The sequence below is a fragment of the Staurois parvus genome, unplaced genomic scaffold, assembly GCF_062004578.1.
Source record: "Staurois parvus isolate SC_StPar_1 unplaced genomic scaffold, SC_StPar_1.0 ptg000496l, whole genome shotgun sequence".
NCBI classification, from domain to species: Eukaryota; Metazoa; Chordata; class Amphibia; order Anura; family Ranidae; genus Staurois; species Staurois parvus.
The window spans coordinates 826,874-839,477 of NW_028318292.1; the positions used below are offsets into that span (position 1 = coordinate 826,874).

A 12,604-nucleotide genomic window follows, 5' to 3' on the forward strand; every position below is an offset into this window, starting at 1 on the left:
CTGGTGGCTGCGTTTTCCCATGGTCTTTCTGACTCATTGAAGGACGAGATTGCAGCTAAGGAACTGCCTGTGGTGTTGGAGGAGCTCATCTCTTTCCTGATCCTGATTGACACCAGGCTCAGGGAGAGGCCTTCACTCAAGGAACGCCTGCGGAGGCCTTCCAATCGACTGGCACCTGCGTTTTCTGTCCCACCCGTTTCTCCCTCTCCTCCCACGCCTCCTGGGGATAGCTTGTCTGGTGGGGAACCCATGCAGCTGGGGTTTGCTCGCCTTTCCGAGGGGGAGCGGGCCGCTCGGCGTCGGGAGGGTCGCTGCCTGTACTGTGGCCTCGGTGGGCACTTTCGGCAGTCTTGTCCGGTCCGTCCGGGAAACGCTCGCACCTGAGATCATGTCGGGGACAGATCTTGGGTGGAGTTTCCTCGTCCCCGGCGTTCCGCAAGGATAAGCCACTGATCACCGTGGTCCTTTCTTGGACAGGGGGCTCGGTGACGGCCCAGGCGTTGGTAGACTCTGGGGCCGGTGGGTTGTTCTTGGACAGCTCGTTTGCTGCGCAGCACTCCATTCCCCTGCAGGCTCGTGCTGCCCCATTGGTTCTCGAAGCAATAGATGGCAGGCCCCTGCAGCCGCCGCAGGTTACCCACGAGACCCTGCCAATAGAGGTAGCCATTGGGGCTGTTCACAGGGAGTTGGCCTGTTTTCAGGTGATTTCTTCCCCACACTATTCGGTGGTTTTGGGGTATCCCTGGCTCCAGAGGCACAATCCAACCTTCAATTGGCATACAGCCGAGATTCTCTCATGGTCTCCACAGTGTGGGGCCGGGTGCATCCGGGGGCCGGTTAAGGTATTGTGTGCCTCCTCGGACTCTGCGTTGCCCACCGACTATGGGGAATACCGGGACGTGTTCGATAAGGTACGCGCTGGTACCTTACCACCGCATCGTCCTTACGACTGCGCCATATCCCTGCAACCCGGGGCCACTCCTCCACGTGGCAGGGTGTACCCTCTCTCGGTTGCGGAGAATAAGGCCATGGAGGAGTACGTGGTGGATGCGCTTTCCCGGGGGCACATTCGTAAGTCTACTTCCCCAGCAGGAGCGGGGTTTTTTTTTCGTAAAGAAGAAAGGTGGGGAATTGAGGCCCTGCATCGATTATAGGGGTCTCAATCGGATTACCATTAAAAATGCATATCCAATTCCTTTGATTTCTGAGTTATTCGACCGCCTTAAGGGAGCAACGGTCTTTACCAAACTCGACCTTAGGGCGGCGTACAACCTCGTACGGATCAGACAGGGGGATGAGTGGAAGACCGCGTTTAACACCAGAACTGGGCACTACGAATACCTGGTGATGCCCTTCGGATTGTGTAACGCGCCCGCGGTCTTTCAGGAATTCATAAACGATGTCCTTCGTGATTTCTTGCAGCAATGCGTAGTGGTTTACCTGGATGACATCTTGGTTTACTCTACCTCCATGGAGTCCCATGTCCAGGATGTTAAGCAGGTGCTGCAACGATTGCGTGAGAACGGACTCTTTTGTAAACTCGAGAAGTGCGAGTTCCATCGATCCCAGTTTGCCTTTTTGGGCTACATAATTTCCGCGGAGGGATTTTCCATGGACCCTCAGAAGGTTGCGGCAGTTCTGCAGTGGCCTCGTCCCAATGGTCTTCGGCCCATTCAGCGCTTTCTGGGTTTTGCCAACTACTATCGGAAGTTCATCAGGAACTTCTCCACATTGGCAAAGCCTCTCTCTGACCTAACCAAGAAGGGGAGTAACCCTCACGAGTGGCCATCCGAGGCCATCAGAGCTTTCGAGGCTCTGAAAGCTGCCTTTGCTTCGGCTCCGATTCTTTCGCATCCCAATCCTGGGTTGCCCTTCGTCCTCGAAGTTGATGCTTCCGAGACGGGAGTAGGGGCTCTCCTGTCTCAGCGTCGGTCACCCGATGGACCCCTACTTCCCTGCGGGTTCTACTCCAGGAAGCTTTCCTCGGCTGAGTGCAACTACCAGATTGGAGATCGGGAGTTGTTGGTCATCATTCTGGCTCTCAAGGAATGGAGGCACCTGCTCGAGGGTTCCGCGGTTCCGGTCCTCATTCTTACCGATCACAAGAACCTGACTTATCTTTCGGAGGCCAAGAGATTGACACCCCGCCAGGCCAGATGGGCTCTGTTCTTGTCACGCTTCAACTATGTGGTTTCATATTTGCCTGGTTCCAAGAATGTCAGGGCTGATGCGTTATCACGGCAATACTCTGAGTTGTCCAGGGAGGACTCTGAGCCAATCTCACTTATACCTCCAGATCAGATCCTGGCTGCCATTCGCACCAGTCTGACCTCTCCCCTTGGGGAGCAGATTTTGGCGGCTCAAACTGATGCTCCTCCCGGGAGGCCAGAGGGTAGATGTTTCGTACCCGAGGGATTGCGCACCCGCCTGCTGCGTACCTACCATAACGCCAAAACTGCCGGGCATCCAGGGAAGAACCAGCTGTGTTGGGTCGTCTCTCGCTTATTCTGGTGGCCAACCCTCCGTGCCGACATTGCCTCTTATGTAGCGGCATGTTCGATCTGTGCCCAGAATAAGTCTCCACGGCATCTCCCTTTGGGTCTTCTGCAACCCATTCCCAATGGGGAGCGTCCTTGGTCACATCTAGGGATGGACTTTATTGTAGACCTCCCAGTGTCTCGGGGTCATACGGTCATCCTCATGATCGTCGATCGGTTTTCCAAGATGTGCCATTGCATTCCACTCAGGAAATTACCCACAGCGCAGGAACTGGCCACGGTCTTTTCCAGGGAGATTTTTCGCCTGCATGGGTTACCTAAGGTGATTGTCTCAGACCGCGGGAGTCAGTTTGTGTCCAGATTCTGGCGTGCCTTCTGCTCCCAGTTGGGTATTAGTCTCTCCTTTTCATCAGCCTACCACCCGCAGTCCAATGGGGCTGCGGAGCGTTCCAATCAGGCCTTAGAACAATTCCTTCGGTGTTATATTTCAGACCATCAGGATGATTGGGCCGATCTCCTGCCGTGGGCAGAGTTTGCCAGGAACTCGGCGGTCAACTCCTCCACCGGCATGTCTCCCTTCATGGCCAACTATGGGTTTCAACCCGCGGTATTACCTGAGAGGTTCTCACCACAGGACATTCCGGCTGTGGAGAACCATCTTGCTGCCCTGCGTTCTTCTTGGGGGCAGATCCAGAGGGCCTTGAGGGACTCAGCTCAGCGCCAGAAGTTCCAGGCTGATCGCAGACGGTTGCCCGCTCCTTCATACCAGGTCGGCGATCGGGTGTGGTTGTCTACTCGCAACCTAAATCTTCGGGTGCCCACACCCAAACTGGCTCCCCGTTTTGTCGGTCCTTTCCGCATTCTCCGCAAAGTGAATCCGGTGGCCTATGCACTTGCCCTTCCGTCTGGGATGCGGATCTCCAATATCTTTCATGTTTCCCTGTTGAAACCTCTGATCTGCAATCTCTTCACTACCTCTCTTCCTCGGCCCCGTCCTGTCCGGGTTGACGGTCATGAGGAGTATGAGGTGAGCCGGATCCTGGACTCTCGATTGGTGCGCGGTCAATTACAGTTCCTGGTTCATTGGCGCGGTTTTGGTCCCGAGGAGCGTTCCTGGGTTCCTTCCGCGGATGTCCATGCTCCTGCCCTCCTCCGCGCTTTTCATACCCGCTTTCCTCAGAAACCTTTTGTTGAGCCGCGGAGGGGGAGGGGCCCTTGAGGGGGAGGTACTGTCAAGGTCCTACCTTTTCCCTGTGGTTATGTTACTTCATGTGCTGGTGTCCATCTTGGATTCTGCTGTGCATGATGGGAGCCCTTTTATGCCTTCAGGTTTCTGTGGTCCATCCTCCAGAGGGGTGTGGCTGATGACACATAAGCCTGTGGCCCGCACATGCTCTTTGCACTTGTGTCTTGTGTCTTTGTGTTGCTGTTACTCTGTTCTGACTCTCGTGACTCTCCTGGTATCTGATTCGGCTTGTCTTGACTATTCTTTGTATTCTCCTTTGATCTGACCCTCTGTTGCTGAACCCGGCTCGTGACCTGTGATTCTCGTCTGCTGTCCTGTACTGTTCTGTCCTGTTGTTGTTGACCCCGGCTTGTCTGACTACTCTTTTGTCTCTTCCACCAGCTACACGCCATTGGCGGCGGCCATTACCGCAGCTGAGGTGTCTCGGGGGCCGCGACCTGGTTCCTGGCTGCGTCAAGTCCATCCCCACCATCAGGGGCCCTGGTGAAGGGCAGCCTGGGACTTAGACTCCGCGCCCTGAGGGACTTCGGGTCTGTGGGTGGTGGTTGTCGTCAGCCAGTGCGTTACATTGTTAGGCCTGCCTGTCCGTTCCTCAGCTCCTGCCCTGACACATACACAAGGACAGGGTGTTCCCACTCTTTACAGGGTTCGGTGTCATACACAAGGGCAGGGTGTTCCCACACTTTACAGGGGTCGGTGTCATACACAAGGGCAGGCTGTTCCCACTCTTTATGGGATTGGTGTCACACACAAAGGCAGGCTGTTCCCACTCTTTACAGGGTCGGTGTCATACACAAGGGCAGGGTGTTCCCACTCTTTACAGGGGTCGGTGTCATACACAAGGGCAGGGTGTTCCCACTCTTTACAGGGGTCGGTGTCACACACAAAGGCAGGGTATTCCCACTCTTTACAGGGGTCGGTGTCATACACAAGGACAGGGTGTTCACACTCTTTACAGGGGTCGGTGTCATACACAAGGACAGGGTATTCCCACTCTTTACAGGGGTCGGTGTCATACACAAGGGCAGGGTGTTCCCACTCTTTACAGGGGTCGGTGTCATACACAAGGACAGGGTGTTCCCACTCTTTACAGGGGTCGGTGTCATACACAAGGGCAGGGTGTTCCCACTCTTTACAGGAGTCAGTGTCATACATAAGGGCAGGCTGTTCCCACTCTTTATGGGATTGGTGTCACACACAAGGACAGGGTATTCCCACTCTTTACAGGTTCGGTGTCATACACAAGGACAGGGTATTCCCACTCTTTACAGGGGTCGGTGTCATACACAAGGGCAGGGTGTTCCCACTCTTTACAGGGGTCGGTGTCATACAAAAGGGCAGGGTGTTCCCACTGTTTACAGGGTTCGGTGTCATACACAAGGGCAGGGTGTTCCCACTCTTTACAGGGGTCGGTGTCATACACAAGGGCAGGGTGTTCCCACTCTTTACAGGGGTCGGTGTCATACACAAGGACAGGGTATTCCCACTCTTTACAGGGGTCGGTGTCATACACAAGGGCAGGGTGTTCCCACTCTTTACAGGGGTCGGTGTCATACACAAGGACGTGGTATTCCCACTCTTTACAGGGGTCGGTGTAATACACAAGGGCAGGCTGTTCCCACTCTTTACAGGGGTCGGTGTCATACACAAGGGCAGGGTGTTCCCACTCTTTACAGGGGCCGGTGTCATACACAAGGGCAGGGTGTTCCTTTTCCATATCTGAGGGGTCTGTATATGGAGGCAAGATATTACAATTCTATTTGGGGTCTGTATGGGGGGGGGGGGCAGAGTGTTCCCACTCTTTACAGGGGTCAGTATCATACACAAGGACAGGGTATTCCCACACTTTACAGAGGTCGGTGTAATACACAAGGGCAGGCTGTTCCCACTCTTTACAGGGGTCGGTGTCATACACAAGGGCAGGGTGTTCCCACTCTTTACAGGGGTCGGTGTCATACACAAGGGCAGGGTGTTCCCACTCTTTACAGGGGTCGGTGTCATACAAAAGGGCAGGGTGTTCCCACTCTTTACAGGGGTCGGTGTCATACACAAGGACAGGGTGTTCCCACTCTTTACAGGGGTCGGTGTCATACACAAGGGCAGGCTGTTCCCACTCTTTATGGGATTGGTGTCACACACAAAGGCAGGCTGTTCCCACTCTTTACAGGGTCGGTGTCATACACAAGGGCAGGGTGTTCCCACTCTTTACAGGGGTCGGTGTCATACACAAGGGCAGGGTGTTCCCACTCTTTACAGGGGTCGGTGTCATACACAAAGGCAGGCTGTTCCCACTCTTTACAGGGGTCGGTGTCATACACAAGGACAGGGTGTTCACACTCTTTACAGGGGTCGGTGTCATACACAAGGACAGGGTATTCCCACTCTTTACAGGGGTCGGTGTCATACACAAGGGCAGGGTGTTCCCACTCTTTACAGGGGTCGGTGTCATACACAAGGACAGGGTGTTTCCACTCTTTACAGGGGTCGGTGTCATACACAAGGGCAGGGTGTTCCCACTCTTTACAGGAGTCAGTGTCATACATAAGGGCAGGCTGTTCCCACTCTTTATGGGATTGGTGTCACACACAAGGACAGGGTATTCCCACTCTTTACAGGGGTCGGTGTCATACACAAGGACAGGGTATTCCCACTCTTTACAGGGGTCGGTGTCATACACAAGGGCAGGGTGTTCCCACTCTTTACAGGGGTCGGTGTCATACACAAGGGCAGGGTGTTCCCACTCTTTACAGGGGTCGGTGTCATACACAAGGACAGGGTATTCCCACTCTTTACAGGGGTCGGTGTCATACACAAGGGCAGGGTGTTCCCACTCTTTACAGGGGTCGGTGTCATACAAAAGGGCAGGGTGTTCCCACTGTTTACAGGGTTCGGTGTCATACACAAGGGCAGGGTGTTCCCACTCTTTACAGGGGTCGGTGTCATACACAAGGGCAGGGTGTTCCCACTCTTTACAGGGGTCGGTGTCATACACAAGGACAGGGTATTCCCACTCTTTACAGGGGTCGGTGTCATACACAAGGGCAGGGTGTTCCCACTCTTTACAGGGGTCGGTGTCATACACAAGGACGTGGTATTCCCACTCTTTACAGGGGTCGGTGTAATACACAAGGGCAGGCTGTTCCCACTCTTTACAGGGGTCGGTGTCATACACAAGGGCAGGGTGTTCCCACTCTTTACAGGGGTCGGTGTCATACACAAGGGCAGGGTGTTCCCACTCTTTACAGGGGTCAGTGTCATACACAAGGGCAGGGTGTTCCCACTCTTTACAGGGGTCGGTGTCATACAAAAGGGCAGGGTGTTCCTTTTCCATATCTGAGGGGTCTGTGTATGGAGGCAAGATATTACAATTCTATTTGGGGTCTGTATGGGGGGGGGGGGCAGAGTGTTCCCACTCTTTACAGGGGTCAGTATCATACACAAGGACAGGGTATTCCCACTCTTTACAGGGGTCGGTGTAATACACAAGGGCAGGCTGTTCCCACTCTTTACAGGGGTCGGTGTCATACACAAGGACAGGGTGTTCCACTCTTTACAGGGGTCGGTGTCATACACAAGGGCAGGGTGTTCCCACTCTTTACAGGGGTCGGTGTCATACACAAGGGCAGGGTGTTCCCACTCTTTACAGGGTTCGGTGTCATACACAAGGGCAGGGTGTTCCCACTCTTTACAGGGTTCGGTGTCATACACAAGGGCAGGGTGTTCCCACTCTTTACAGGGGTCGGTGTCATACACAAGGGCAGGGTGTTCCCACTCTTTACAGGGGTCGGTGTCATACACAAGGGCAGGGTGTTCCCACTCTTTACAGGGGTCGGTGTCATACACAAGGGCAGGCTGTTCCCACTCTTTATAGGGTTCGGTGTCATGCACAAGGACAGGGTGTTCCCACTCTTTACAGGGGTCGGTGTCATACACAAGGGCAGGGTGTTCCCACTCTTTACAGGGTTCGGTGTCATACACAAGGGCAGGGTGTTCCCACTCTTTACAGGAGTCAGTGTCATACACAAGGACAGGGTGTTCCCACACTTTACAGAGGTCGGTGTCATACACAAGGACAGGGTGTTCCCACTCTTTACAGGGGTCGGTGTCATACACAAGGACAGGGTGTTCCCACTCTTTACAGGGGTTGGTGTCATACACAAGGACAGGGTGTTCCCACACTTTACAGGGGTCGGTGTCATACACAAGGGCAGGCTGTTCCCACTCTTTACAGGGGTCGGTGTCATACACAAAAGTAGGGTGTTCCTTTTCCATATCTGAGGGGTCTGTGTTTGGAGGCAAGATATTACAATTCTATTTGGGGTCTGTATGTGGGGGCAGGGTGTTCCCACTCCATATTTGGGGGGGCTGCATTCTGGAACTCTTTCTTATTTTCAGAACATAATGGTGTTGTCTCTGCCGCTGAATAACAGACTGACAAGTTACAGGTATCGATCTCTGTTCTCTCTGTCAGGATTTCTATCACAGACGATCCATGTACGGCAGACTCCAGTAATATCGGCTACAGAGGGCAGTTCGGTCACCTTACCGTGTGACTACAGTATCACCGGAGAGACCACTTCCATCGGGTCCTACAAGTGGTACAGACACATAGTGAAGAGTGGGGCGGAGGTCTCTGAGAATGATACGGATTTCTCCGGAAGACTCTCCAGAGTGGACCAAGATCAGTTCATCCATGGACGATCGGCCGCCATCACCCTACACCCTGTGCAGTTGTCAGACTCCGGAATGTATTACTGTGAAGTTATATTGCAGATCGGCCGAGAAATATCCGGAGATGGAAATGGGACGTTCCTCAATGTGACAGGTGAGATCTGTATTTACTGTCCTGGTTGTGTAATTATCAATATCTGATCAATAATGAGACAGTTGACCCTTCAGAAGCTAAATGTCATATCTGATGTCTTCTGGAAGGTCATTTTACTGTCTTCTTTTTTTTTTTAAACTGAGTTTTATTGAGCCAAAAAGAAATTCAAAGTCAGACATAGATCAATGCAATTACAGCATCGTACGACCATGACATAGGAAAGGTCCCTTAGACAGACCCAACCAGAACAGGGGCTTGTGGAGGGGACTGCAGGCTAGCCTCTTGCCTACTGACCATGGACACTGGCATCTGAGGGGGCTCTGTTCTTTGGTGGTTGCCTGAGGGGACCTTTAGAGTAGTTTACTTCGGATTCAAGTCCATGTCTGCCCGAAACACACAGACTCTGAGAACTGGAGGACCAGGATACAGATTTAAGGTCTCTGTGCCCAAATCAGCATTGACTGCTTCAACCCCCACCTCCTAGACTCAGAGCAGAGGTTAATATAATCAGCTCAAAACAAACCTGATGTGAGGACTCCAATCTGTTTATTAAGGTGTCCTGGGTCTACTGTCTCCCATTGTGTGCCTCCTAGGTGTGCATTCTATTGTTAACTGAGTCACCTATTGTTTGTCTGTTGGTAAATCCTCTTGGAGGCTCTTGTATGATGAGATTAGTCTGCTGTCAGCTTCACCTCATTATCTAAACTGTGTGGGCTGTTTATCCTAATATATAATATTTGTGGTTATTGTTCATGTGGGGACTGCCCCTATTCCTGAAGTGTATAAAACCGGTGATTTCTGTTCAATAAAGTAGTTCCAGTGTTGGCATCAAAGCTGGTTTCATCTAGTCTTGGGTGCAATATCCGGCTATAATTTCTTGGCCCTGTGTCCCAGTGGCGAGGAAGTGGTTGTCTGACAGAGTCACGCAATCAGGGTGACAGGCGTTCTGTCACATTTTCTGAAGTAAACTACTCCAAAGGTCCCCCCCAGGCATCCACCAAAGACTACAGCCCCTCAGATGCCAGGGTCATGGTCAGTAGGCAAGAGGCTAGCCTGAAGTCCCCTCCAAAAGCTCCTGTCCCGGGTGGGTCTGTCACAGTCCCCTACATCAGATACAAAATACATTATGTTGTGACAGAAAACTAAAGAGGACATTTGGCCGAATAGCATCTACAACAGCTTAGTCTCCAATAGGGCTGCTGTTAGAAACCACGGGGCCCCATACAGCCAACCTGACACAGATTACTATGCTTCAGTTTTGAATGAACACCACGAGTGATTGGTACCAATCACTTATTGTGTTCATTCAGAAAAGGAAGGGCTGGTAAATGTGACATATTTAGTGGACTTTAGTAGTAAAATTAAACCACAATTGTGGTGACGGAGAAATATCATGTAAACACATGCATTACTCTTAAAAGGCATAAAATTCTTATAACTAACATAATTGACAAAGAACATTACAAAATCTGGCCTTTGAGAGCATAAATATCATAACTGGCATAATCATTCCAAGTTGATACTTTGTTTCTCTGACACGTTTCACGGGACGCAGCCCGCTTCTTCAGGGAGACAAAGCAGGTAATTCCATTGGTAACATCAGGGACTCTGTGCAAGGCCAATGAAAAGCATGAGCATTAGGTCCAAACACAAATGGAAGAGGCCCCTCAATCAAGAGTATTGATGTCCGCCAGCTAGATAAAGTTACCAATCCATAGTAGGAAGCACAGTAACCAGGTTACTTGTATGGTCCAAAGCGGAACTTGTATAGTCCAAAAGGCTCCAAGCAAAAAGTTCCAGATAGACAAGATATCTCTGATAACAGAGAGGGACACTCCTTCATCTGACAGCAACAATACTATCAGTCCTCTCCAGGGTAGCCAGTCCTCTCCAGGGTAGCCAGCTAGCTGGCTAACAATAATATTCTTGATTGAGGGACCTCTTTCATTTGTGTTTGGACCTAATGAGACTTTGTCTCCCTGAAGAAGCGGGCTGTGAGGTATGAGGATCCTGACCATTAGATCTATTATAGGGAAGGAGGTATGAGGGTCCTGACCATTAGATCTATTATAGGGAAGGAGGTATGAGGGTCCCGATCATTACATCTAATAGAGGACAGGAGGTATGAGGGTCCTGATCATTACATCTCATAGAGGACAGGAGGTATGAGGGTCCCGATAATTACATCTAATAGAGGACAGGAGGTATGAAGGTCCCGATCATTACATCTAATAGAGGACAGGAGGTATGAGGGTCCCGATCATTACATCTAATAGAGGACAGGAGGTATGAAGGTCCTGATCATTACATCTCATAGAGGACAGGAGGTATGAGGGTCCTGATCATTACGTCATCTAATAGAGGACAGGAGGTATGAGGGTCCCAATCATTACATCTAATAGAGGACAGGAGGTATGAGGGTCCCGATCATTACATCTGATAGAGGACAGGAGGTATGAGGGTCCTGATCATTACATCTCATAGAGGACAGGAGGTATGAGGGTCCCGATAATTACATCTAATAGAGGACAGGAGGTATGAAGGTCCCGATCATTACATCTAATAGAGGACAGGAGGTATGAGGGTCCCGATCATTACATCTAATAGAGGACAGGAGGTATGAAGGTCCTGATCATTACATCTCATAGAGGACAGGAGGTATGAGGGTCCTGATCATTACGTCATCTAATAGAGGACAGGAGGTATGAGGGTCCCAATCATTACATCTAATAGAGGACAGGAGGTATGAGGGTCCCGATCATTACATCTGATAGAGGACAGGAGGTATGAGGGTCCTGATCATTACGTCTCATAGAGGACAGGAGGTATGAGGGTCCTGATCATTACATCTAACAGAGGACAGGAGGTATGAGGGTCCCGATCATTACATCTAATAGAGGACAGGAGGTATGAGGGTCCCGATCATTACATCTAATAGAGGACAGGAGGTATGAGGGTCCCGATCATTACATCTGATAGAGGACAGGAGGTATGAGGGTCCCGATCATTACATCTGATAGAGGACAGGAGGTATGAGGGTCCCGATCATTACATCTGATAGAGGACAGGAGGTATGAGGGTCCAGATCATTACATCTCATAGAGGACAGAAGGTATGAGGGTCCCGATCATTACATCTGATAGAGCACAGGAGGTATGAGGGTCCCGATCATTACATCTAATAGAGGACAGGAGGTATGAGGGTCCCGATCATTACATCTAATAGAGGACAGGAGGTATGAGGGTCCCGATCATTACATCTAATAGAGGACAGGAGGTATGAGGGTCCCGATCATTACATCTAATAGAGGACAGGAGGTATGAGGGTCCCGATCATTACATCTAATAGAGGACAGGAGGTATGAGGGTCCCGATCATTACGTCATCTAATAGAGGACAGGAGGTATGAGGGTCCCGATCATTACATCTGATAGAGGACAGGAGGTATGAGGGTCCCGATCATTACATCTAATAGAGGACAGGAGGTATGAGGGTCCTGATCATTACGTCATCTAATAGAGGACAGGAGGTATGAGGGTCCCGATCATTACATCTGATAGAGGACAGGAGGTATGAGGGTCCCGATCATACCATCTAATAGAGGACAGGAGGTATGAGGGTCCCGATCATTACATCTAATAGAGGACAGGAGGTATGAGGGTCCTAAACATTACATCTAATAGAGGACAGGAGGTATGAGGGTCCCGATCATTACATCTAATAGAGGACAGGAGGTATGAGGGTCCCGATCATTACATCTAATAGAGGACAGGAGGTATGAGGGTCCCGATCATTACATCTAATAGAGGACAGGAGGTATGAGGGTCCCGATTATTACATCTGATAGAGGACAGGAGGTATGAGGGTCCCGATCATTACATCTGATAGAGGACAGGAGGTATGAGGGTCCCGATCATTACAACTGATAGAGGACAGGAGGTATGAGGGTCCCGATCATTACATCTGATAGAGGACAGGAGGTATGAGGGTCCCGATCATTACATCTGATAGAGGACAGGAGGTATGAGGGTCCCGA

At 51.1% G+C, this 12,604-nt stretch overlaps 1 protein-coding gene across 1 annotated transcript in view; it reads left to right on the forward strand.

The window, feature by feature from the left end:
• Positions 1-12,604, forward strand: part of LOC149452121 (uncharacterized) — a 30,190-nt gene that overhangs the window by 5,655 nt on the left and 11,931 nt on the right. The window contains exon 2 of the mRNA XM_089689751.1: positions 8,216-8,569. Within this exon, the coding sequence (XP_089545877.1) occupies positions 8,216-8,569 (354 nt within the window). The remainder of the gene's footprint in view (positions 1-8,215; positions 8,570-12,604) is intronic.